The 27,505-nt window shown below is 50.6% G+C and overlaps 1 protein-coding gene across 3 annotated transcripts in view; it reads right to left on the bottom strand.

Annotated features, from left to right (window-relative positions):
• Positions 1-3,037: 3,037 nt before the first annotated feature.
• Positions 3,038-27,505, bottom strand: part of NKAIN1 (sodium/potassium transporting ATPase interacting 1) — a 45,677-nt gene continuing 21,209 nt past the window's right edge. The window contains exons 2-7 of one of the 3 annotated variants that reach the window (XM_024982362.2): positions 9,551-9,688; positions 7,614-7,694; positions 6,194-6,391; positions 5,792-5,852; positions 5,126-5,256; positions 3,038-5,025 (exon numbers count right to left, since the gene is read on the bottom strand). In XM_024982362.2, the coding sequence (XP_024838130.1) occupies positions 4,981-5,025; positions 5,126-5,256; positions 5,792-5,852; positions 6,194-6,391; positions 7,614-7,694; positions 9,551-9,688 (654 nt within the window). In that variant the 3' untranslated portion in view covers positions 3,038-4,980. Of the gene's footprint in view, positions 5,026-5,125; positions 5,257-5,791; positions 5,853-6,193; positions 6,408-7,613; positions 7,695-9,550; positions 9,689-27,505 lie in introns of those variants that run through there. The other 2 variants (XM_002685664.7, XM_024982363.2) reach the window with 2 other exon arrangements.

Below are 27,505 nucleotides of genomic sequence, written 5' to 3'. Positions count from 1 at the left end.
CACGGTGTGGTGCCCAGCTCAGGTGGTGGTGGGCAAACTCAGACCTGTCTTTGCTCAAACTAACCTAGTGGTGAAGTTGTCAGTGTTAAAGTTCAAGAGTTGATCCTACCTTTTGACACGATTAACCCATTTTAAAAAAAATTTAAGACTGTAACAAGTATTAACAAATGAAATTTAAACTTTAGAGGTCTTAGAGTAGAGTTCTGTGGGGGATGGCAGGCATAATTTGGGTAGGCCTTCCATGACCCTGGTAGCTCAGACGGTAAAGTGTCTGCCTACAATGCAGGAGACCCAGGTTCAATCCCTGGGTCGGGAAGATCCCCTGAAGGAAAGCAACCCACTCCAGGACTCTTGCCTGGAAAATCCCATGGACTGAGCAGCCTGGTAGGCTACAGTCCATGGGGTCGCAAAGAGTCGGACACAACTGAGCGACTTCACTTCACTTCCATGACCCTGGAGGAGGGAAAGTTTCAAAAATGTTTGGAGGCCTCTTTACCTGGTTCTAGAATTTCCCAAACCTGGATCACTCTGGGCACTTGGGAAAAACATAGGTTCCTGCTGCTGCCCAGATGTTGGGTTCAGTGTGGCTCAGATCAGGCTTAGGAATTTGGATTTTTAAGGCATTCTTATGCTCTGTAAACGTGAGAAGCTTGGCCTGTCAAGCGCCAGTAGCCTGTGGAGTAATGAACCTTACAAGGCAAGGAGGTCTGGTGTCAGGCACTCCCTCTGTTTAGAAACAGGAAGACCCCATCCTAACTTATTCAAGCAAACACTAGTCTATCTACAAATCCCAGGAGACTCTTGTGCTTGTCAAATGCACCTTGGGGAATTCGTATTTTAGTGCTTCAAAGAATGGCTTGGGCACCTTTATGACTCAATAGTCATTGGAAGATCTATCCTAGCTGGATTATTCGAATGTGCAGAGGTTGCTGGGAAATGGCCCCAGGGCAGCAGAAGCTGCACTTGGTCTTCGTTGCTGCACGTGGGCGTCTCTTTACCCTGGCTCTTGTTGCAGAGCACGGGCTCTAGGGTGCATGGGCTTCAGTAATCGTGGCATACAGGCTTAGTTGCCCTGCAGCATGTGGCATCTTCCCTGACCAGGGATCGAACTTGTGTCTCCTGCATTGGCAGGCGGATTCTTAACCACTGGACCACCAGGGAAGTCCCTGTGCTGGGCTTTGTGGGAAGGCCAAATTAACTAGTTTCTAGAGTGATGAACGGGGACCAAGGGATGCCTGAGTCCTGCAGTTCATGCTGATCGTGACTCTACTGCAGGGGCCATCCCAAGTTTATACACATAGAGCTCCTGGTCACACACACACCTCCAAGAACACATGTTTACACAGAGAAGAAGGAAACCCTAAACTTCTTCCAGACAAAACACTGCTTCCTGCTTCCCTCCTCTAACCCACTGTTCCAGCCCTGCCAGTTCTCACTAGAGGACAATTCTGAGTAGCTTCTGCTGAAAGTCCTTCAATAGCTACCCCCCCACACCTACCCCCCCCTCCACCCCCGGGTTTGACATTCTGATGCACTCTGGTTTGACATTCAGGGCTACAGGATAGGACTCCTTCCCTGTGGAAGGTAGAATAATGACCTCCCGCTCTGGGAAAGATGTTCCCATTCTAATTTCTGGAAACTGTGAATGTGATAGATGGCAAAAGGGACTTTGTAGATGGGATTAAAGACTTTGAGAGGAGGAAACTATCCTGGACACAGATCCTTCTAAGTGGAGAACCTTTCCTGGCTGTGGTTAGAGAGATGCGATGATGGGAAAAAGGATCAGAGAGCTGTGATGTCACTGGCTTTGAAGAGGGAGGCCAAGAGCTAAGAAATGCAGGGAGCCTCTAGAAGTTAGAAAAGACCAAGGAGATGTATTCTCCCCTAGAGCCTCCAGAAGTGTAATCCTCTAGACATCTTAATTTTACCCCAGTGAGACCCATGATGGACTTCTACTGAACTTTAAGATAACAAATGTGTATTTCTTTAAGAGACTAAAGTTGTGATAATTTATGACGGCAAGAGAAATCCAATACATTCCCCACTGAACCTTCCTCCAGCTAGCTCATCTCTGGCCATTCTTACCCTAGACACCACGGGCTTTCCTCCTTCCCTACTTTTGCTCATGTTGTTAGCTCCTATTAACAACTGCCTTTCATGCTAAACTGTCCTTAGCATTGACCACCTGCTCTCAGCATCCACCTGACCACTCCACGGGCTCCCCACTAGACCATAAACTCCTTGATTTACTTCCCTCTGACTCCACAACCAGGAGTGGTCCACAGAGGTTGGCATAGTGGACCTGGCATGCTTTTGTGGAACCTCTGGTTCTTGGCCCTAACTGCAAGGTCACCTGGAGATCTTGAAAATCTGTTCTACCAAATCACTGTGGAAGAATGGGAGACAGTTCCACATGTGTTATTGGGAGATTTCCAAGAGTTAGGTTGAAAAAAGTATAGTTGAAGAGTAAGTAACATATTTTACCATTTGTGTGAAGAGGGGGGAAGATTTTATATAATTTTAAAAAATTGACTATCTTTGGAAAGATATGAAAAATAGGTGAAGAGTACATAGCCCCCTGAAACTTTCTGAATTCTGCGTCATATATACGTATTACTTATTTACACACAAAAATAAATGTTTAAGATTCAAAAGACTGATTCTCATGGTATGGTCAGAAAAAGAGCCAGGATGTCCTAGTTGGGAAGCAGGAATCTGTGTCTAAAGCACTGTCTGCCAGTTTATTCCAAGTCAGGAACTGAATCATCAGAAGAGGGCAGAGCCAAGATGCCAATGATATTTGAAAGCATAATCTTAAAATGCACTTAATCAGAAAAATAGAAAGCTCTCCAAGGGATTGTGAAGCAAGACAGGGAGGATCATTTGCCCAAAGCCACACAGCCAGCCAGAGGCACAGGCCAGTGTCCCAGGAATGTTTGATCATGACAATGACATAGGTTCCCAACCTCTGCCCACCCTTCATACAAAGACTTTTCCCTTAGAAGACCCTGCTAACTCATGGGCAGGAGGACAGGAAGAGAGAAGAAAACACAGTCTTTAATCAACCCACCTGCACAGAAACCAGGGCAACATTCCCTGCCTTGCAAGTTGCCAGTGAGACGAAAATCTTGTCTCCTTGGAAAAAAAAAACCATCTTATAAAAACAAAAGGCTTCAAAGCACCAGTGGCTAAACCTGCTGAGTAGAAAAGGGGTTCAGGGTGAGATGACAGCTGGCTGGGGGTGGGAGGAGAGGGCTGGAGGCAGGAGTTGGCCCAGGGGCAGAGCAGCAGCCAGGCCGGAGGGAACCATCACACTCTTGAGCTGCACCTGTAGCTGGCCAGGGCTGATCTCAGGTCCCGTAGTGACCAGAGAAATGCCCAGGGTTGGCTCTTCAGCACAGACCTGCATACTAGATGTTGGGGTGGGATCCGAGTTCAGGATATTTTGGCCTTAGACAGGAGGGGATGGCAGATCAGCGCGTGGAGAGTGAGGAATGGTCGTCATGGAGGGGCTCAGGTGTACGACCGTCTGTACTTCCACCTGGTTCCCCTGGGCCTCCCACCCGCCTTCCTAAGCCGGAGCCACTCCTGTTTCACAAACTGGAAGCCGAGGCCCAATCTTCCTGCCCTTGGATTCACCAGCCAGCACACGGGATGCAGGGTCCTCAGAGGTGTCTGAGGAGGGAGGTGAGGAGACTGAGCCCTTACGTCGACTTGCTCTTAAGGAAGGGTGCTGGCCCTCCAGACCCATCTCCCCTACGGCATCCCTCCCCCATTCTGCCTCTCTGGAACAACTTCTGGGGTTGTTAGAAGTTGCTTCTGGACACCGAAACGATCATGAATGCTGGTGATCTTTCAACACTGGTGGCTGGGCAGCACAGATGAGCCCTTTTCCATGCTGGAACCACTGGTCTTTCACCAGATGAAGTGGATGGTGTCCTTAGAGGTTGGCAAAGTTGCTGAGGGGGTGAGGGGTCATGGGTGCAGCAGCCTCAGGGACCTGGGAGGGACTGGGGCAATGGGGTTGTGTCCCCCCTTTGCTAGAGAAAGCTCGAAAGCTTTGCCAAGGGTGGGCAGAGGCCGAGTCTAAGAAGGCTTCCCTGTCGGTCAGGCTGAATTCAGGGCTCTGGGATCTGTCCATCCCGTGTCCAGCAAGAGAACGGGTATATTGCTTTAAGAGAGGCGTTGGCAAGTGGGGGTGGTGGTATGTGAGAGTGGTGTATGCCATATGGGTTCTAGAGTGTCCAAGTTGGAAGGGGGCTTGGAAACGGAATTCAGAAACTGGACACTGGGTTTTGGAGTCCGAAACTACAGATGATATACTGTATTCAAGGCCTGCCTCCACCAAAAGCCCAGCTGTGTGACCTCAAGCAAATCGCTTTACATCTCTGGGACTCAGTTTCCATATCTGCAAAATGGGGATTATAGCAAAGCCCCAGTATAGTCCAGAGAATTGAGAGTCAAATGAAAAGGCTAGGAAGAGCTCCATTTACTAAGGGATTATTTTAATTATTTGAGGTGAGAAGCTAAGGCCCAGAGAAGACAAGGGCTTTGCCAGATGTCACACAGAGTTAGTGATGGAGCTGAGATTAGAACCCAGGACTCCTCCTCTTCATGGTTCGGGGGAACTTTCCTCAGGGCTGGTGAATAAATGTGGCGAGATGGGGTGTGTGTGTCTCTCCTGCCCTTTCCCTCTGGACAGGGGACAGGATGCTGGGGGAAGAAGGGAGGAAGGGGAGGCTGGAGAAGGGCGGGGGAGTCTCCCGCACACGTCAAGGCTGAGATTAAAAAAACAAAAATACAAACCCCGCGATTCTCCCCGCCACACCCCGCTCCCCGCCCCGCCCCTCAAGTCCAGGCTGCTAAGGGCCAAGTCCAAGTCCGCTTCAGACCCAGATCCAGCCGGCTCAGGCTGCAGTCAGTCAGGGAGCCGCCAGGGGGCGCGCCTGCCATTTTGGCCAGAGCTCGCGGCAGCGGCGGTCAGTCTAGCCGCGGGGGTGGGCGTGGGGCAAACGCTACCCAGACCTGCAAGAAACGAAAACCAATTAGGGAAGCGGACCACTGAATAGGGAGGCGGAGAGATCCGCCTGCCCTCTCCGCTCCCCCCTCCCCTTCTTTCTCCTACACTAATGCCGGGGTCCCTCCACCCGACACGGCTCCGCGCCATGACCCACGTGTACAGAGGCTGCAGTTGTAAATGCGACGTCTTCTGGGGCGCCTGGTATCCGTAGGAGTCAAAACCGCCGATGAAATCGACTGCGGAAGGGGAGATGGCACGTGGTTAGAGAGATGGTCCTGTGGATAGGCGAGGTGATGGGAGGCTGGGTCTTGAAAGGGAGGACCAGATCGGGTACAGGGCCTGAGGGGTTGAGCTTTGCTGTAACATCCCGAGGGATGGGCCAAGGCCTGAGATAGAGAGCTGGAGCGTAGATGCGGAGGGCTGTCGTTTAAGAGAGAAGGCTGTAGGGTGGGAGTGGGGGAACGAGCAGGGAAGCAAGCCCTTCCGAGGGGCTGGAGTGGGACGAACTGGGAATGGGTGGTGCTTGACTGGAGTGAGGCTGTGGACCCCTCTGAGGGGACAGGACGGGGCCTACCGGGCGGGTAGAGGGGCAGTGCCTTGGCTTGGGCACCTGGACATCTGATCCTCATCCAGAATGGGCCGGCTATGCAGATCCCCACCCAGCCTAGTCTCAGGGACCCCTTAACTGACCCAGGGCTCCCTCCCGCTTGGGCCCCTGTCCAGGGTGCTGACGACATGGGGTCCCCACTTCCCTAGGGGTTCCGGACTCACAGCTGTCCTCCTCTTCCAGGAATACTTTGCTCACGTAGCAGGCGAACACGAAGCCAAACAGCTGAGGGAGGACACAGCGCATCAGAAAGAGAGGGAGGAGTGGGAAGCTCTTTCTTTACCCCCTGCCTGGCCCTGCCCACCCTGGCTGGAGGGGCCAAATATGCTTAGAGGAAGGCAAACCCAGAACAACTTCCCAAGTTTAATGACTGTGCCTTAAACTTAATACACTTGGTTCTGTTCTCCGTTCTGGGTGACTTTTAACAAGTGATTATTTTACCTCTGTTTCTCCAGTTGGACCTGGGCGATATCTTACTGGCTTGTTAAGAGGAAAGAGGGTTATGTAACTGTGTGTGTGTTACTGCCAAGGGCAGGGCTGGGATGGGCAGGGGGACAGAAACTCACAGCCAAGAAGATCTGCAGGGCACTGCTAAGTGCTTCAATGTAGGGGTAGTCGAGCAGGCAGCCGGTGACTGAGATGACATGGTGGTCCTCCAGGGCCAGGCGGGAGTTCAGGACAGGTGTCACCAGGCAGCCTGGCCCGTTCTCCATCCACCAGGAGCGGTGCAGGGATGTGTTGAAGGTCATGATGAAGTCCCGGTCCTAGGGGCAGAGGGGCCTAGGATACTGAGCTGGGGGGAGGGTGAAGATCCTTCCCAGGTTCCAGGAGACCTTATATAAATGTCTACTTCACACCGGGTTATAACAGCTTCCCTTCCTGGCTTGATTTGTGAAAGGTATGGTCTGTATCTGCAAGTCTACGTTTGGCCAGTAGGTGGCGCCAGATGATCATGCCGGGCTGCTACAGCCCCACAGGAGCCTCAGAATTTCAGGGCGGGAAAGGATATTAATGGTGGCCGGTTCCCCTTTCCAGCTGTTAGTGAAATCGCCAATACAGACCTTCACAGCTCATTCAACCTCTCCACTGCTCCCTGTGTGTGACCCTGGGCAAACCTCTCCTCTCTTTAGTCCTTGGTTTCCTTTTGAAATGGAGAAGGGGCTGGCTAATCAGTTCTCACCCACGTATGCATCTGTTTCCCAATCCATTCACTCATATGGTCCATTAACAAATATTCACTGCATACCGACTGGGTGCCAAGCACTGAGATGTGCGATCTCCCTCCGCAACCACATGAAATTGGAGTATTCTATTAACTGCACTTACTAGATGAGGAAACTGATGCTCAGAGAGGGTAAGCCACCTGCCCAAGGTCACACAGCTAGGAAATGTTTGAGCTGGGATTTAAATCTAGCAACAGTACGAAGCCAAGTGCTCTCACTCATGTATTTCGCCTCCTTTCTGTCTAAAACTAGGAGTTGTGCCCTCTGGATTTGTTCTTCTCCAAGTTAAATACTCCCACTTTCTTCAACAGTTCTCCATGTGACATGGTCTGTTCAGTTTTCCCAGAACAGACTCTACTACCAAGTCTCTTTCTCATCTGAAAAATATCGATCAGAACTGGACTCAAATCTTCACGGTCTAAGCCATACAAAGCATGTTGTATTTTCACTTCTTTTGCACTGAGCATGTGTGAAGCCTAAGAGAAGTCTTCTGGGTCATGACATATTGATGGTTTCTTCTGAGACTGTGATCAACTGGAACCCCAACCCATCTTCACTCAGACTGCCTTTCAGCTTCATCATTTGTTTTTGAGAAGTACAGAGGCCAGAAATGAAAATGTAGGGGTGGAGGGGGAGCACAGATTACTCCAATGTGTAGAGAGTGTTCTCTTTAGGAGATGACACCCCAGACCCACACCACAGGAGCCCTCGGGGCAGGGGATGCCAGGCTTTGCCCTCTGACAATGCCAGGCCCGAGGCTTACCTGGGACAGCTGTCCAACCTCCAAATAGAAGCAGATGATAAAAGCATTCCAGCCAACCCAGAGCACCAGCCAGGCTGCATACTGGGGAAAGCAGAGAGGGGGTCAGGGCGGGGCCTGAGGGAGTGGGGAGGGGGTGGGTCAATGGACTAAAAAGACCTCTGCAGGGGAAACTATGACAGTGCCTCACTCAGAGAGCACTTCTCAGTGTATAAATCATCTTACAACCAGTCTCCCTTACGAGAGCCCTGCAGGGAAAGCACCGTCTTTCTCTTTAAAGCTAAGCTAAGGCTCAGAGAAGAGGTTTACGTTTTCCAAGATCACACAGCTAGGAAGAGGTAGGGCTGTCATGCAAACCCAAGTCCTCTGGTAGGTAGTCCTATCCAATCTGTAGAGAACAGAGACACCAGACGGCATCCTGCGCATGGCCAAGAACTAGAGAGGAGCTCGCGGTTGCTGTTGTTTAGTTGCTAAGTCGTGTCCGACTCTTTTGTGACCCCATGGACTGTAGCCTGCCAGGCGTCTCTGTCCATGGGATTTTTCAAGAGTACTGGAGTAGGTTGCCATTTCCTCCTCCAGGGGATTTTCCCAACCCAGGGATCGAACCCATATCTCGTACAGATTCTGCATTAGCAGTTGGGTTTTTTGACCACTGAGCCACCTGGGAAGCCCAAGGAGCTGGATGATTTCCACCCAAATCCTATGCCTGTGATTCTAATGGCAGCTTCCTGGAAGACAGTGCTGTTTACAGAGGCGCCTGGGGCATTCCTAAGGACTGGAGAGGAGAGTCCTCTTAGGTGAGGGAGAGCTTCGGAAGGGCCCTGTTCACCTGACTTCTGGAACTGAGCCTGTTGGAGGTGGGGAAACTCAGCCTAGAATGAGGGTGAGTGGGCTTGGGGGTGGGAGGGGCATGAAATTACGTCATCAGTATTTGAGGTGTCAGGCATTTATGAAGCAAACCTACCAAAGAGCCTTTTCCCTCAAGAGAGGTGTGTGAATGGGTCACTGCGGAAGAGCAGCAGACGAGGATGAGACCAGCTGAAAACAGGAGCTTGATCTTCAGGGACCAGAGCTTAGAAAGAGGACGTAGGTGGAGGGAGCCAGGGACACAATGTACTCCTGGGATTGGGCGCGGGAGGCACTGGCCTCAGAATCCCACGAGTCTCTCTAGACCACATGCTTGATGAACATCAAGGGACAAGAGCCAAGCCTTCCTGAAGCAACTTGAGAAGCCAGACCAAGTGCATCCCTCACAGGGACCTACTGGGGCAGCGTGGGGATGCGGCAGGAGCCTTCGCTCTGGCAGCGATGCTCTAACCCCGCCACTTATTAGCTGTGTGACTCAAAGAGTCCTCATCACCTTTCTGAGCCTCATTTCCTCATCTGGAAAATGGAGACAGTAAGATACACCTCGCAGGGCTGTCGTAAAGGTAAGTAAAGCTAGTGAAACTCTTGGCATGTGCCTGGCACATGGGAAAGTGAAGTATGAAAGTGAAAGTCACTCAGTTGTGGCTGACTCTTTGCGACCCCATGGACTGTCCACGGAATTCTCTAGGACAGAATACTGGAGTGGGTAGCCTATCCCTTCTCCAGGGGATCTTCCCAACCCAGAAATCAAACCGGGGTCTCCTGCATTGCAGGCAGATTCTTTACCAACTGAGCTACTAGGGAGCTCTGGCACATGGGAAGCACTCACTCAATGATGCATCTGGTTAATAGTTGGACTTTTCCATAGAAAATTCTTTAGGAAAGTACTAATCTTGTCTCCACTGAGCAAAGAAGCACTGGGATTTGGATATCACCAGCCAGGCTGGAGCCAAGACTCAGGCAGGGGTCTAGGTGCCCGGGGTTGGGGGGCAGCTCTGGCTGGAGAATGAGGTGGGAATGGATGGGGATGAGAAAGAGGGAGTTGGTTTGGGGAGGGGCCGAGTGAGCCATACCAGAATGAGGTACCGGGAGCGGTACTGCACGGTGCCAAAGATGCCCAGGATAACTGCCATGATGTGCAGGAAGTTGGCTAGGATCGGAGCCCACTGGTAGCCCAGGAAGTCAAAGATCTGCCGCTCCAGTGCAGCCACCTGTGGGAAAGAGCAGGCTGAGGCCACGTCACTCCCTAAAGGAGGAAGATGGGGACTCCTCCTCAACCTTGTGGAGCAGGGGACACCAGTTACCAGGGTGATGAGGCACCATGACCTGACTGTACACACGTCTCAAGGTCACCCCAGCCTGGAGTACCCAAGGGGATACTGGGAGGTGAGGACAAATTGGTGAGGATGAGAGAGGGATGGAGCCCTGGTGATCACTTTGGGGTGGGCTAATGGGAGACAGGAGCCAGGGTTCAGAACACCTTCCTCCCTGCCAAGAAGCCTCCCCGCCTGGCACCTGCAGCTTCCCAGGGGGGTGGGTCTCAGTGGAGTCAGGATTCAGACTGGCTCCCCCTAGCACTGGTCTAGGGATGAGCCATGGCCCTGGAGGACCCAGGGAAGCTGGTAGGACTGAGTTTCCTCTTTTAAGGACCCCTCTCTGGAGGTTGTCCTGGCCCAGGGAATCCATGGGCTGCAGAGAAACGGATTTGCTTTCCTTTTTCTCCTCCTGCTTCCACACTAACTTTGTGCTCCTTGGCAGTGCCTTCCCATACTAATGCTTGTGTTCGGTCACATGACTTGCTTCATTCAATGAGATGTGAGCCAAGAGGAAGCAGGTGAAAAAGCTTGAAAAACGCTGGTGCATTGGAGCTTGCCCACTTTTTACACTGATAACACAGAAAACAACTTTTGAAAGAGCTCAAGCTCACTTTCAGGAGGATAAGAGGGCACGGGGAAAAGAACCAAGGCACCCCAGCCAACAGCCACATCAACACACACGAGTGAGGCCATCCTAGATCACTCAGACGCTAGCCAACCCACCAACAGACCAAAGACATGTCCCTGGACCGAAGAACCTCCAGCTGACCCACAAAATCGTGAGCTAAATCAAGCGGTTGTTCTATTTTTTGTTTTTATTACTGTTTTTAAATTTTCAGCCACATCGTGCAGCTTGTGTGATCTTAGTTCCCCGAATCAGGGGTTGAACCTGGGCCCATGGCAGTCAAAGCCCTGAGTCCTAACCACTGGACCGCCAGGGAACTCCCGAAAATGATTGTTTTTGCACCACTACATTTTGGAGGGATTTGTTATGCAGCAGGAGGTAACTGATATAGGACTTGATCAACAGTCCCTTTCCAATAGCCCCTGATTCAACCTTTCAGCTGATACACTTAGAAACACAGGTCCCAAGGATACCAATGCTTACTGACCATCCCATATCCCTCCTTCTGTTGACAGAACCTATCTCTTTGTTTTGGAAACTGCCTCCCAGACCCTCAGTCCATGCGTACTGATTTCTGCGGTGGGCTCAGGACCCAAGTCTAAGTAAATAAGCAGCACACAGTGATCTGCTCATGGGTGGGCACTCTCTCTGCGCTCTGCCCCTGAGAGTTGCCTGGATATTTGCTGGGGGATCAGGACAGAGATGCTGCCTGTCCGCCAAGATACCTGGATGGGTATAGTGTCAGCTGAGAGCTCCTGGGGACTGTCTTTGCCACCATGCAGGGGACAGCCTGCTTGAGGAGGAAGCCAGAGCTAAGGGACAGAGAGTGAGGAAAGAAGAGTGAACACGCAAGGGGAGCGTCTGGGAGACCTTGTTTTGGGCCTGAGGATCCAGCCATGACTAAACAAATTCTCCCTCCTTGTACTGATTTCTGTCACTTATACCCAAGAGTCCTGCCTACATAGAAGGAGAGAGAAGAGAGTCTGTCTAGGTAGGGAGAGATGATCCTAATAAAATAAGGTCCCAGAAGGCTTTTTCCTGGCTAGGAGGCAGGAGGGGGTGGAGGTGATGGTACCACACAGATGGTAAAGCTTGGGCAGAGGCCCAACCCTGGCATCCAATGACCTGGCACCGGCCTGCCTCTTGCTGGTGACTCCCCTCCCAGGGCTCTGCAGGTTGCAAAGAGCTTTCCAAGTTCATCTCTCATTGGATACTTCTTGGCAGAAAGGCACCGCTGAGATCATTAGCTCAGAGGAAAGCAACGATGAGGCCCAGAGAGAGGAAGTGACTTGCCCAAGGTCACACAGCAGGTTGGTGGCAGAGCCAGGCAGACACCCTGCCTTTCTCTGCCTTCTGTCCCATTTTGGCACCAGCACGCCACCTTTCCCGGTTGGCACTGGCTTGGGAGTTTAGACATGTGGTTTCTGGTTGAGGTTCTAACACTGACTCCTGGCTTACATGGGCAAGCCACCTTCTCTGTGGGTCTTGGGCTCCTCTTTCATACACAGAGGCTGCCAGACTAAATAATCTAAGGGCTCTTCTGGTCTTTAATCCAATGGCCTGAACCCAAAGCTCCTGCCCCAAGTCTGTTCTCCTTTCTATCTTGACTCTGTGAGGCCCTGGGGAGCCCTGGTGGTTTGAGGTCCGGGTGGGTGCTCTAGACTCAGCTGGCATGGGATCCTGGAAATGAGGTTGTGACAGAGTTGCCCAGGCTCACAGTGTAGCTGGGGAGACACCCTGCCTGGACACAACTGCCTAAACCTGGCATCACCCGCACCCCCACCCTGGCCCTTGCTCAAAGCCCTTGTGTTCTCAGGGCCCTCACAGATGGAGTGAGCGGCAGTCAACTCAGGTTCAGACTGCAGATTGCTGTGTGACTCAGAACAAGTTAATTCCCCTCTCTGAGACTATTTCTTTAATTATAAATGGGGAAGACAGGAATTCCCCCAGGAAGCTGTGAGGATATGGAGACATCACATAAACTATTAGACTTAATAGAAGGTAGTTAATTAATAGAAGACCTAACAGCCAAAGCTTCTTAGTTGGGCTTTGAAGGCTGCTAGGATTTGGCTCAATTCTTTATTCTGGGTCAGTTTCTGCCCCTAAGCAGCTGAAATAACAGTTGAGGTTTCACTATCATTTCCCTTTTCCTATACCCAAGTCCTCCTCATTTTTCAAAATATAGCACAATTTTCTCCTTCCCTAGCAAGACTTCTTGCCTGGCCCAGAGGGACCTCTCTTTCCACTGAATATGGAACACTAGCTGTTCTTGTCACTCTGAGCCATCCTTGCAGCCTCCCATCCAACACTCACCCACTCATTCATCAAAACCCCATCCACATCCCTTTATTCATCCCTCCGACATCTGACATGCCCTCATCCATCCAGGGTCCATCATTTATTTATTCACAGAATGTTTAGTCTGTGTCAGGCCTCGTGCTGACGCTGGGATGCTGAAGTGAATATGTTGCAGTCCCTGCCCTTTGGGAACTCAGAGCCTAGGTGGGGAGATGGATGGAAAACTGGACAGTTACAAACCATTGTGATAAGCGTGATAACCCAGGCCTGAACGATGCTGCCTCTTCTGCCAAAGGTGAGTGCAGAGATCAACTTAAATAAATAAATATTTTAACTGAGATTCCATATAATCCCAATTCTAAAGCTGTTGTTACTCCAGAACTCCTGCTTCCCCAGCACTGATATGCGGCTAATTAACAAGTAAAGATAAGAACAAAAAACAGGAGGAGTATCTCCCCTATCTGGTTCCACCAGCTTAGAAACACTAGTCTGAAGACTGCAGTGGGTGTAAATCATAACTGGCCTTGGAGTGTCCTTTTTCCTTTGATGAGAGGACTTGTGTGGAGACAACAGCAACCTATCCCTTTGCAAAAAGTTCAAGTACACATGCAGTGAGAGGGAAAAAATGACTCTGGGGAAATTTTGACCTGGTCAGCCTACAGGCCAGAGCAAGCTGGCTTCTTGGGTCTCTCTCCTCCGTGAGCTGGCACAAGGCTTCTGTGGGCAAGTGCTGCAGCCTCCTGCCAGATTTCCTGGCAGAGGGAGGCTGCCGACCACCTCTGTGGAGTGCTTTTTCTAAAGCACAAAATCTGCTTGAGTCACTCTGTCGTCCATGCAGCCCAGAGAGCCTGGGGTAATCTCTATGGCCTCTGGGCCAGCCAACTCTCAGGTCACTCAGGACCCCAGACAAGCAGGATGAGTGGTAACTAGTCCCAGCAGGACAGAAGAAATCCAGACCCCTCAGCCCCACAGCCCTCTCTGGATCTGTCAGCGCCCACAGAGTAAGTCCCACTTTCCTGCCCGTCGGTCAGTCCTCTCTGCCCTTGATCTGAATGCCCCTCTGTGCCGCTTCCTGACCCAGACCCCCCCAGCCCCCTTTCACGAGCCCTTCCACACCAGTGAGTGTCTCTCTGGCCTCAGTGCCTTTTCTAAGGGGTCCCCCACCTGCTACATCTTCACCCAAGGACGCTGCCTCTCTGGAGTCTTTTCAGTGACTCTGTTTCTCTTCTCTCATCTCCTTCCTCGGGCCCAAAGGTGGGAGGCCTGTGGCTGTCCCACCCTCATCCATGGCTGGCTTCATCATCCACTCCAGGTCAGGTCTGTTCCTTGAAGATGATTCCTCGATCCCTGCATCACCCTGGTTGACTCTAACATCGGGTGGGGGCACCCCCTGCAGTACCCCAATCTCTCAGCCTCTTAAGTCCTCTCCCACGACCCAGGCTTCCATTCTTCCTTGTCCACGGCCACCTCTTGGGCTGGGTCACCACCTGTAACTGCCACGCTTTCCAAAGTCAGCGATTCCTGAGCCCCTCTCGGACCACCCCACCTTCTTTCCAATAGCCTTCATGATGACGAGCCCAGCCCAGGGTGCCAGCTCCCCAGCCCTCTCCTCGCTTCCATTCCCCACTTCACATCCCAAGTCAGCCTGCTGGGATCACGGGACCCCTCACTTCACCATCAGCTTCGCCTGCAACCCAGACTCTCATACTCCTCTGCCTTTTCATCACGAATGTCAGGGAAAGCCCACTCCTGGATAAACCCAATTAATAGTTTTCTTAGTTCTTGAAAAGCAGCCAAGCATTGCTGCAGAGTCACTCCCCGGGGCAGACTGGGGCCCCTGGAGATCTGGAATGATCAAATCCAAGAGGCTCCCCAGGAAATCACTCTCCCTGATGATATTCAGGTCTTCTCGCCGTCCTCCACCTGCTGGGTGTCCTTCACCCTGCTCTGGGTGAAGACCTGGTCTCCTTCACCCCCATCTCCGACACTTGAGGCTCCATCCCTCCTCCCACCCAAGGCCAATGCCTCCTCCTGCACTCCGAACTGTGTTCTCTACCTTCTCAGGAGCCCATGTCATCCACAGTCTCTTCTCTTGTAAACTCAACTTCTTCCCCTGCCTGGGATCCTTCCCTCTGGCTCCTAAACATGCTCAAGACTCTTCTATTAAAAAAAACAACAACCCCTTTTCCTCTCCAGTTAATGCCTTATGTATCCCAAGGTTCTCACATCCAAAGTTGATTAAAGGTCTTCACATCCTTCCTGCCACTCACTCCCCCACCCACCTGCTATAACAACTTGGTCCAGGAAATTAGGAGCAGAGCTGGGTTAGAACCCTGGTGCCACTGGTTTTTCTACAACTCTGGGCAAGTCACTGAATCTCCCTGTACCTCAGTTTCCTCACCAACAAAATGGGTATGTTTCACAGTACCTCCCTCATCTCATCTTGAGGAGAGTCAGCACCATGTAAAATTATATTCTGTTGCAGAACTCCTGGCTCCTCCCACCCTTCACCACTTAATTATTTTTCCGTGGTACTTTTCACTGACTAACATACTACTTACTCATTATTTACCATCTCCTGCATTAGACAGCAAATTCCAGGAGAGTGGGGATGTTCACTGCTGCATTTCCAGCGGCGAGAGCCATGCCTGGCACACACATCCTCCACTTCTCAGGTCTGACTGCGGTGCAGCCCATCCTCTCTTCATACTCCATGTGTCCCAGCAAATGCGTGCCCCGACCTCCTGCCAGCTTCAGTCTTTTAAGCCTCCAGCCCCTTTATAACCAAGTACCCAATGGATGGTTCATCATGAACTTAATACGCCCAAACCTGGTCCATTGCCTGGGATGTGGGCCCCATGAGGTGTCCAGCTGCATGAGCTAGGAAGTTAAGCTTTAGGTCCTAGTCTCTTGCTCACCTGCATGCCTAGCCTGTCATCAAGTCCCGGCTCTCTGATCTTCTGAATCTCTCACATCTGGCCATATTCCTCCCTCTACCCTCTCACCTGGCTGATTGCAATACCAGCCCCCAGGCCACTTCAAGCCTAACCCACACCTCTTTCCAGAGTGAAGCCTCCACCAGGCTCCCCTGCTGCCCCTCCCCCGGCCTTGAGCTCCCCACCCCCATCCCTGATTATTTATTTATTGGGTAGCTGCCAGCTGAGGGGGATGCAGTTGCCATGGGAACCTTCAGCCCCGAGTCAGGGCTGCCTCTGTTCTCAGTAGGATGCTCTTGTCTGTCTAGACGCCAACCCCAGGAGCCCAACACCAGGTGGGGGGCTGGGGGTTGAGGGGTGAAGAATGAATAATGCAGATGGGCCCACCCCAGCCCCAGGAAACTAGCTGGGGGAGAGGGCTAAGCCTGGGGCCACAGAACCCCATCAGAAGCCTCATGTGCCCAAGCCCTTGCCAGCCAGTTCTGCAAGTCAATCACTTTTTGCCCCAAATTCTAGCCATGTCACCAGGGGACTTAGATACAGAAGTCAGATTGTCTGGGGAAACAATGAGGAAGGGGACCCTGAAGTTTCTGGAGAATAGTTTGGTTCAACCTGGTCTCCTTTACTGACTTCACATTATTAATTTTTTTCCTTTACTGGCTTTAGTTCACAGAGATGCTGAGGCGGGAGGAGCTCACCATTGGGGGCTCTAGGCAGATCAGAGCTCCACTCCCAGATCAGTCCCTGACTCACTGTGTGGCCTTGGGCAAGTTACTCCCCCTTTCTGAGCCAGCCTGTTTGCCTACTGGGAAAATGCCCTGATGATTCTGGACAGTGCATGTGAAGCTCTAGAGCGGGTACCTGGCACACAGTTGGTGCTTAGGACATGGCAGCAGCCTCAGATGCATCCCCAAACTCAAGCCCCCCTTGTCCCAATGGATTTCTGAGGCAGCTGACAAAATTAAAGTCGACTCAGCTTCTCATCCGTGAAATGAGGTAGTGGGGCTGAAGCCACAGATGGCAGAGCTGGAAGGACCCCTGGAGACCCGCTGGTCCAAGCCCTCATTAGAGAGGGGAGCAAACTGACAGCAGAGAAGGGCAGTGACTTGTCTAAGGGGAGGGTCTTCTCTCTTTCTCTGAGCTCTGTCTCAGAGCTCAGGGATGGACCCCCTCTCTAGGGTCCATCTGGCATCCATAGCCATTTGAGCATGAGTCAAAATAAACACCCAGCAAGAGATTAAAAAGACTACGGTCAACGGAGACTAGGCAGTCTCTGGCAGGGTCAGGGAAGATGGGACTAAAAGGAACTCAATTCATCCAACAAGCATTTCTTGAGCACCTACTATGTGCCAGGCACAATGCGGGGTATATGGTGATAAGCAAGCTAGCGTGGCTTTGACCACAGAGAATTCAAGCCTAGAGACCAGATGCCACAGTCCTCTGAGACCCGAGGATGGAGGCTTCTCTGCCTGGTTTCCCACCCACTGTGTGTAGTGACTTGTGGGGAATTCCTCCTACCCGCCACACACACTCTCTCTCTCCCTTTCTTTGCCAGGGGTCTTGCAGCCCTTCTGCCTCTCTCTGGCTCAGCCTGGATCCTCCTGGAAAATGTCCAAGGCTATCACTGTTAAGTGAAAAGAAAAAAGAAAAAAGAGCTGCAGAACAATATGATTCCATTTATGTTTAAAAAAAAAAAGACGACAGATACAAGATGTGTGTAACTGTAAATGCCAAATCGAGAGCCAGGGAAACATACAACAAATGGTTATGAGAAGTTCTCCCTAGGGAGCGGGAAACGGGAGACTTTTACTTTTAAATACACAACACTTTTGGATTTCTGAGATGTTTTACAACAAAGCTACGTTTTTTTTTTTAAGTTAAGAGAAAATGTTGTAAGATGTTGTTGATTCATCACAAGACTATGTGGAGAGCACCTGGGTGGCTCAGGATCTGAGATCTCCTGTGACGGGAACATGCTTTGTGACCACGGGCAAAACTCCTTGGGCCTCAGTGTTCTCTTCTGCACTATGGGGGCCACTCCAGCTCCAGGTTACTATCCAGGCCTGCTGTTGCTGCAGCCCACCTGCCTGCAGGGGGACTGGCCTTGGGATCCTGGGACCTCTGGTTTTGCCAGTCCCTGGTACAACCTGTCTCTCTAGGTTCTGCCTGGGTCATCACAGCCCTGCCTCCCCTTGCCTGACTATACTCAGACCCATCACCACCCCTTCTCCAGGTGCCAGCAGCCCTCTCCCCAGAGCCCTAGTGTGGCCACCTTGATATGAATGTTCCCCTCTTACACAGCAGGCTCAGAGCGGTCTTCTTGAGTCTCTGCAAGTGTCTCAGACAGGATGTGGCAGAGCTAAGATCTGAGTTCTTATCTCTATCTCCACTGCTCTTCCTACCTGCCAGACATCTCTCTAGACAGCCAAGGTGATATGAAGGGACAGAGCAGAAGTGGGGACAGAATCTGCTCTGCTCTGGTGAGCCCCCCAGCCCAGCCTCCCATGGGCAGAGAAGTAATAGCTGATGTTTATTAACCTCCAACTAGAGCCAGGCACTGTTCTGAGCACTTCACATCTGCTCATTCATTCATTCTGCCAACAGTTCTTGAGTGTCTTTTGTGGGCTTAGTGCTGACAGCTCAGTGTTGAGTCCACAGGGCCCAGTTCCTTTCCTCCCTGGATGAGAAACCTTCCCCTCCTCAGGACAGATACCAGAACACCTGGCCCAGGCCAGGGAGCAAGGGAAGCCGGAGGAGGCAAGAAGAGAAGAAGCTCTTTCCAACAAGAAAACTAGGGACTTCACGGGTGGCCCAGGGGTTAGGACTCTGTGCTTTCACAGCCGAGGGCCCAGGTTCAATCCCTGACTGGGGAACTAAGATCCCACAAGCTGTGCAGGGAGGACGAAAAACCAAAACAAATACAAAGAAAGCCCCCACCCAAACTAAACTAACCTCTCCCAATGGGTCTTAGAACTGTACAGCCACCTATTGAGTACCTACTGTATACTGCCCCTTATACTCGAGTCACATTGCTCTCTATTTTTTTTTGGCTGTGCCAAATGGCTTGCAGGCCAGTGCAGAGTCCTAACCACTGGACCAATTGGGAAGTCCCAGGTCACATCTCTTAATCTGACCTCTACTGATAGATGAGGAAACTGAGGCTCAAGGAAGCCAAGGGGCTTACCCAGGGTCACACAGAAGAGCTGATTCCGCAAATGTCTGCTGGGGCGGAGCCCTTACAGAATCCCACCACGTGGTTCTTGGAGACTGGGATACTCACCCCTACAACCCCGTGCCTTCTGCTCTCGAGGGGTAACCTCCTCCCCTCCTCCCAGTGCTGCGCCCTCTTCCTCAGGACAGCTCCCCAGCCTCCAAGCCCCCAGACTGCCATCTGTCTGTTCTCATACCCACCCGCTGTGGCCCAGCCCCCTCCCTCATCCGGGCCTGGAGGAGCCAGGGAGCAGCTGGTCACTACCTTCCACATAATTAGCCCTCGGAGACCACACTTAGAGCTGTTAGAGAGGCCCTGGACTGTCTCAGTGGGCTGATCTGGCCAGTCCTGGACTATCCTGAGGCAGTGGCTGGGGCTTGGCCTCTGTCTCCATGGCAACCCCATCCCTTCATCCCAGTGACTGCTGACCTATCCCCAGTTGAGGGGCTCCTCAGGCCCTTTCTGGGCAGATCTGTCCCCCTATACCTCTGAGCCGGCAGCTCCATAAGAAGAACAGGCCTTGAAGAGGCCTAATTAGCATACATCTACATTAATTTGCATAACCCTTGGGCCTAGCAGCCCAGGACGATACCAAGGTCAGTCTAAAATCAAAGGGTCCCTCTATCTCATGGGACACCTAACTCCTCATTGACCATCTGGTCCAAACTCGCAGGCACCAGAGTGGGAGGTGGTGTGGACAGCGCAGAGAAGGACCTTCAGACCAGTGACTCAGTCTTCTCCTCTGTAGAATGGGCACAAGGTGCCTACTTGACAGCAGTATTGAGAAAATCAAGGGGTATTCTAGATCCCCAGTGGTAAAGAACCCACCTGCCAATGCAAAAGATGTAAGAGATGTGGGTTCAACCCCTGCATGGGGAAGATCCCCTGGAGGAGAGCATGGCAACCGACTCCAGTATTCTTGCCTGCAGAATCCCAGGACAGTAGAGACTGGCAGACTATAGTCCAAAGGGTCGAAAAGAGTCGGACATGACTGAAGCAACTCAACATGCACACACATTTGTAAATTCATTCCCAAGTCCAGGCCTGGCCCCACTCCTCCAACCTCCAGTCTCCAGTCCTGGCACTCTGCTTTCTGCTTGTGGGCATACCCTTCTTACAGGCCCAGAAAAGCCCAAGAGCCTGCTCTCCCCACCCCTAATTTCTGGATCTTGGCAAGAGTGAATTAGACACTGTAGGCTACCAGCTTTGGCCTTTCAGGAACAACACCTCTGGGCTTTGACCTGGTTGGTGCACAGCTGGGAAGGAGGGCAGCAGAGGGCCTCTGGCCTGGCCCGGGCCCCCGGCACCACCACTCCAGTGTACCCTTGGGAAAACCATGCAAGGCAGTTCAGGGAATGCTCTGGAGTCACACTGCTTGGGTTTATCTGCCATGTGAGCCTGAGTCTCCCCATCGGTAAAATGGGGATACCAAGTCTCTGCACTTCTTGGACTTGTGAAAATGAAATGAGATAATGTATGTCAAGTGCTGGAAAATCAGCACTCCATAAATGTTAACTATTATTATTAAAATAATGACAGTAATAAGAAAGAAACTTGAGACCACCTGGAGGGTTAAAGAAGGGTTTACGGAGGAGACCTTGCACTTCCCTGGTGGTCCAGTGGTTGCTGGTTTGATTCCTGGTCCAGGAAGAACCCACAAGTCCATGCACCACAACTTAGAGTAGCCCTAGCTCGCACCCCACTCTAGTACTCTTGCCTGGAAAATCCCATGGATGGAGGAGCCTGCTGGGCTGCAGTCCATGGGGTCACTAAGAGTTGGACACGACTGAGCGACTTGACTTTCACTTTCACTTTCATGCATTGGAGAAGGAAATGGCAACCCACTCCAGTGTTCTTGCTTGGAGAATGCCAGGGACAGGGGAGCCTGGTGGGCTTCCGTCTATGGGGTCGCACAAAGTTGGACACGACTGAAGCGACTTACCAGCAGTAGCAGCTCGCCACAACCAGAGAAAGCCTTCACATAGCAAAAAGACCCAGCACAGCCAAAAATAAAATACATAATAAGCTAAAAAAAAAAAAAAAAAAAAATGGCCTTGGACTTAAAAAAAAAACAACTGCAAATCCTCCAGATGTCCCTCAAAAGGACACGCAGTAAATTATGACATCTCCCTAAGATGAAACCAACACAGACATTACAATAGGGTGTGGAAAGAGGGTCAAGCTGTGTGGTATGAAAGGCTGCAGGACCACCTGAGAAGCATGACCCTTTTTCTCTTCCTTTCGGCTGTGCCGAGAGGCATAAGAGATCTTAGTTCCTGACCAAGGATCAAACCTGTGCCCCCTGCAGTGGAAGCGCAGAGGCCTAACCACTGAACCACCAGGGAATTCCCAGCAGGATCCAAATTTCATGCAGAAGAAAGAAAAAGAATCATCAAACTGTTAACTTTGGAGACTGGAACTGGAGGGGGGACTTTGAGAGTCCACTAGAGAGATTTCTGTAAGGTTGCTACATTGATGAGCAATGCTTTTATAAAAAAACAAAATAGAGAAGAAATTACCAGGGGATGAATGAGCATTGGCAGACCCCCCGAGGTGTGGGTGGGGTGATCAACCACCCCGATTGGCCTGGGGCTGTGGAGTTTCTCCAGGTCCAGCACTTGAGGGGATAAACCCCAAAGTCCCAGGCAAACTGGGATGAGTTAGTCACCCCAGATGTGGAAGGGTGTGGTCCACTTGGGGGCCTGGAGCAGCTCTGCATGGATGAAGTGAGGGTGGCAGGGTATGGACAGCTACAGCTGGGCCTCAGACCTAGAGCTTTATCCCACTGGCCCCAGGAGCCAGGGAAGGTTTGAGTAGGGTTAGCCAGGGCTTCCCTGGTGGCTCAGATGGTAAAGAATCTGCCTGCAATGCTGGAGACTTGGGTTTGATCCCTGGATCGGGAAGATCCCCTGGAAAAGGGAATGGCAACCCACTCCAGTATTCTTGCCTGGAGGATTCCATGGACAGAGGTAGAATCCATGGATGGATGCCTCAAGCACAGGGCTCCCTGACTGGGGAAGGGGGCTGGAGATGGGCAATCTAATGGAGATATCAAGGCCTTCTTCGGATGGCTGAAGGCAGGAGCCAGAATCCCTCTCCATGCTCGGAGACTCCCTCCTAGGGCTCCCACCTTCTTGGAGATGCCCCCTCTACCTCTGCTCCATTCCCATGTCCAAACTGTCAGCATATCCCCAGTGCCATTCCTCAGCAGGCTCTGGAGTGGGGAGTGAAGGCCTGGGAGGAGGGTGCCCTCCAGAGAGAACCTGGGGAGTGGGGGAAGACAACCCAGACAGAGAAAACCCACCATAAACCAGGCTCTCCCAGGACATGGCTGCTATAGACAAATGGACATTTGGATATACATAAAGGTGATTAATCAGATTCCCCCCATTAAGTACAATGAACGATACCATATTATTAAGTCAAAAACTCATGGTAGAAAGAACATTAATGAAGCTGGCACTTAGGCAGTGAGAATTAATTAGTTAAGGAGGTGTAGAGGATCTCAGGAGTGGCTATGACAATGGAAGTGGGGTAGCAAAGTTCGGAAAGTTGATGAAACAATCAGGAGTCAACATCTGCCCAGGAGGGGACTGAGAACAGAGTCTAGGAGTTATCAGCGCAGGCTCTGGATGGAGTCCTAGCTGTCACTTAACAAGCTGTGGGATCTGGGAAAGTCATTTCCTTGAGCCTCAGTTTCCTCATCTGTAAAATGGGAATACTACTGTTACTAAGCACAAGCTGGAATCAAGATTGCTGGGAGAAATATCAATAACCTCAGATATGCAGATGACACCACCCTTATGGCAGAAAGTGAAGAGGAACTCAAAAGCCTCTTGATGAAAGTGAAAGAGGAGAGTGAAAAAGTTGGCTTAAAGCTCAACATTGAGAGAACTAAGATCATGGCATCTGGTCCCATCACTTCATGGCAAATAGATGGGGAGACAGTGGAAACAGTGTCAGACTTTGTTTTTCTGGGCTCCAAAATCACTGCAGATGGTGATTGCAGCCATGAAATTAAAAGACTCTTACTCCTTGGAAGGAAAGTTATGACCAACCTAAACAGCATATTAAAAAGCAGAGCCATTACTTTGTCAACAAAGGTCTGTCTAGTCAAGGCTATGGTTTTTCCAGTGGTCATGTATGGATGTGAGAGTTGGACTGTGAAGAAGGCTGAGCGCCGAAGAATTGATGCTTTTGAACTGCGGTGTTGGAGAAGACTCTTGAGAGTCCCTTGGACTAGAAGGAGATCCAACCAGTCCATCCTAAAGGAGATCAGTCCTGGGTGTTCATTGGAAGGACTGATGATGAAGCTGAAACTCCAATACTTTGGCCACCTGATGCAAAGAGCTGACTCATTTGAAAAGACTCTGATGCTGGGAAAGATTGAGGGCAGGAGGAGAAGGGGACGACAGAGGATGAGATGGTTGGATGGCATCATCAACCCGATGGACATGGGTTTGGGTGGACTCCGGGAGTTGGTGATGGATAGGGAGGCCTGGCGTGCTGGAGTTCATGGGGTCGCAAAGAGTCGGACAGGACTGAGTGACTTTCACTATGAAGTCTTTGGTTTCATCCCGAGGCCAGACTCTTGCAGCTTGACCCCAGAGAAGCTGTAACAGTGTAGTGGTTAAAAGTGTGGTCTAGAAGCTAGACTGTCTGGGTTTGAATCTGACCTTCAACACTTCCTAGCTGCGTGATCATCAGCAAGTCACTTAACCTCTCTGTGCTTTAATGTCTTCATCTGTAAAATGAAGATAATAATAACAGTACCTATTTCATGGGATTGTCCTGAGGCCTAAATGAGGGAATATGTGTAAAACACTCAGAACACTTGCTGGCCCTCAGCTATAGGTAAAGCCATGTTAATGGCACTGTGATTATTACTCATGGTGTAGATTCCAGCACCCCACAGTTCAGAGGACTCCTGTTCTGAAGGACAGGAGACCACAGTGGTCCAGTTGTGCAGGTTCCTTTAAGGCACTGTCCCTGATTCCCCTGACCCTCCTACCCACCTCGCCGCCGCCACCACCACCACCACCACACTTCAGTCCAGCAACTGCCTGGCTGGGTCTGGCCCCTTGCTCCACCCTTGATCTCCTCACTCACTCACCAAGCATTCGTGGACACTGACTCTGTACCAGGCCTGCACTGGCTGCTCCGAAGATTGACTCCAAGTGTCTGTGTAATGAGAGACCAGAGCAGAAAGCAAGGCCTCCGCTCCAGGGATTTGCCCTGTACATGCGGCCTGACGTCCGTGTCATCGACTGTCTCACTCCTGAGAAGTGTCATTTTACGCTTGTGGACACTGTGGTTCAGGGAGCAAAGTCACAGACCCCGGGTCACAGGGCAGGATTCAAACACACGCTGTGGGCTCCAGAGCCTGCACACCACCCCACTCTCCCTATCAGCTCCTCTTCTTCCCGCACAGCGTCAGCACGACTCTTGCTGATGCCTCCCCGAACTGCTGAAACCGGTGCCCTCCCAGAGGATCCACCAGGACCACAGAGGACGCTGAGATATGTTCTGTTCAGACTCCTCATTTAATAGCCGTGTGATGTCCAGCGAGTCTAAACCTCCTACACCTCGGTTCCCTTGTCTACAAATAGGAAAAGAATTAAACCCACCTTTCAGAGCTGACATGAGAGGATATAAAGCAGATGCCTGGCACAGAAGGTGCACCCAGAAGATGCCATTCTCTGGTCTCCTCTGAGTCCAGTCCTTCCGTCCACCTCACCCTCACTTTTGTAGATGGTGTTCTGATCTGCTGAAGTTTTCTCACCCCTTCAGTGAAGGTTTCTTTCATTCTTTCTGGATGCTTTCCTGCAGCCCTTGTGCTATCACCTCAAGTGGGTGGCCTGCCTGCCTTCACAGCATCTCTGCAAATCTCCATGTCAAATGCGCTATCCCAGGGGTCCCTCAAAACGTTCCCTTGAAGCTGACCCAGTGCTCCCTCTGAGCCAGCCTGGCTGAGTCAGCCTTGAGAGTAGGCGGCCCTTGTCTGTAAGCAGAGGCACTCAGACCAACACGTTTCAGGGCCTCCTCCTGACCCTGCCTTTTCCTTCCTGGACTCTGCTATGAACCTATGACATCCTGTCTAACTCAGAAAATTATGAATGCTGAGACCTTGGGCAAATCATTTGACTGTTCGGGGCCTCAGTTTTTTCATCTGTAGAATGGGGCCTGAAGCCCCTACCCTACTTGCCTACCAGGTTAAGGAGTGGGCTCAATGGGATAACTGACCCCTGGGAACCATCAAGCTCCCCTCCTCGCTGGGCAGAACTCCTGGGCTCACACTTTCTGTTCCAACTGGGTCAAGAGAAGCAGAACAATAAAGCCCCGGCTCCTCCTCCTTCCCACCTGAGCATCCCCAACAGCAGAACTGACCTCCAAGGAGCCTGGTGCAAGAGAAGAATCTCCTGGAAGTCTGTTTTATCTCAAAAGAATATGCACCTAATATTCTGCTCTGAAGCTTCCCAGGTGGTGCAGTGGTAAAGAACCCACCTGCCAATGCAGGAGACGCAAGAGATGTGGGTTCAATCCCTGGGTCAGGAAGACCCCCTGGAGTAAGAAATGGCAAGTATTCTTGCCTGGGAAATTCCACAGACAGAGGAGCCTGGTGGGCTACAGTCCAGGGGGTTGCAAAGAGTCAGACATGACTGAGAAAATACAAACATACACACACACACACACTCTCTACTCTGACATAGTAGAGTAGACTATGGTTCTCCTTCTACCATTTCCCCTCAGATCAGGATAGAATGGATCTTCTGTAGAGATACAGGTCTTTATCCTATGGTTCAGCTCCTCTCACCCTGACCCCTCACCAACCAGGCAGGTACAGGAACTGAAATCTGAGAAGTCAGCCAGACCAGGTACAAATCCTGCCTCCACCATTTGCCCACAGGCCACACAGCTAGTAAGCCTCTTACCATGGCTGAAATGGGGATAACTGATATTAGAGCCCATCTCATCTGAAATGGAGATAATTGATATCAGAGCCCACATCTATGGGTCAGGCCAGGATAAGCAAAGGGAATGAGTGAAGAGAAAGTGTCTACACCTGAGGTCAGAGATATAGAAGCTGGAATCACTGTAGGAAGGGTCTTGAGAAGATTGAGCTCTTTAGGTCATTACGAGACTTTTTCATTTTCTCTTTGTTCAACCAGAACATCTTCACCGAGTATCAGTACCAATACTAGATACTGGAGATCTAGTGGTGAGCAAAAGCAGAAACAGACACAGCCCTGGACTGAACCAAACACTCAACTGAACAGGAACAGAAGGTAACTTCCTCAACCGGGTAAAAGCCATCTATGAAAAACCCCACAGCTCGTATCATATTTAATGGTGAGAAACTGAGATCAGGGACAAGACAACATGTCCACTCTCCTTCACTTCTATTCAACATTGTATTGGAAGGACTTCCCTGGTGGTCTCCAGGGGTTAAGAATCCACCTTCCAATGCAGGGGGCGCAGGTTTGATTCTTGGTCAGGGAGCTAAGATCTCAGATGCCGTGGGGCACCTAAGCCTGCACCCCTCAAGTAGAGAAGCCCTGTCCACACGCAGCAACTCCTGAGCCCACACTCTCTAGAGCCCGTGCTCCACAACGAGAGAAGCCCGTGCACCACAATGAAGACCCAGTACAGCTCAAAACAAACAAATACAGAAATGTCTAAAGAGAAACACCCGAACCCCTCACATTATTGTATTTGAGATTGTAGCCAGGGCAGTTAGGCAAGAAAGAGAAAGCAAAGACACCTGGATTGGAAAAAAAAGAAGTAAAACTATCTCTGTTTCCAGATAATATGATTTTTTTTAATTGAATGAAAAAGCCTTAAAATTCTATAGTGCTTTACAATTTATAATAGTTTTACTGTAATGGAAAAGGATATGAAAAAGAATACATACATACATGTATAACTGAATCACTTTGCTTACACCAGAACCTAACACAGCATTGTAAATCAAATATACTTCAATTTTAAAAAAGGTTTCACAACCTATTTGCATATAATCCCATAGCCCTTTCCCCCCCTCCCCTATATGTTTCCCCCACCCCTATATATTTCCCCCATCCCTATATTTCCCCCACCCTATATATTTCCCCCCACCGCTCTCCCTTCCCTCTCCCACTGTAGCCACTAGTTGTTCGTGATATTTGTGAGGCAAATGACATGACATTGTGCATAGAAAGCCCTAAAGAAGTCACACAGACACACACACAAAAGTTAGAGCTACTAAATCAGAGCACTAAAGTTGCAAGGTCCAAAATCAGTATGCAAAACCCAGCTTTATTTCTATATACTAGCAATGAACAATTCAAACTTGAAATAAGGAAACAATTTTATTTACAATAATATAGAAAATAATAAAGTACTTGGGATAAATTTAACCAAGGAGGTGCAAGACTCATACAGTGAAAACTACAAAATATTACTGAAAGAAATTAAAGACCTAAATAAATGGGAAGACATCCAGTGTTCATAACCTGGAAGACAATATTGTTAAGATCACAATACTTCCAAATTGATCTACAGATTCAATGAATCTCTATCAAAATCCCAAAATTTGTATGGAAACCCAAGGGGCCCAAAACAGCCAAAACAATCTTGAAAAAGAACAAAGTTGGAAGACTTCT

This window comes from Bos taurus, chromosome 2 (assembly GCF_002263795.3).
Source record: "Bos taurus isolate L1 Dominette 01449 registration number 42190680 breed Hereford chromosome 2, ARS-UCD2.0, whole genome shotgun sequence".
NCBI classification, from domain to species: Eukaryota; Metazoa; Chordata; class Mammalia; order Artiodactyla; family Bovidae; genus Bos; species Bos taurus.
Note: the sequence above shows the minus strand (reverse complement) of the source record. Positions and strands in the feature narration are given on the sequence as shown.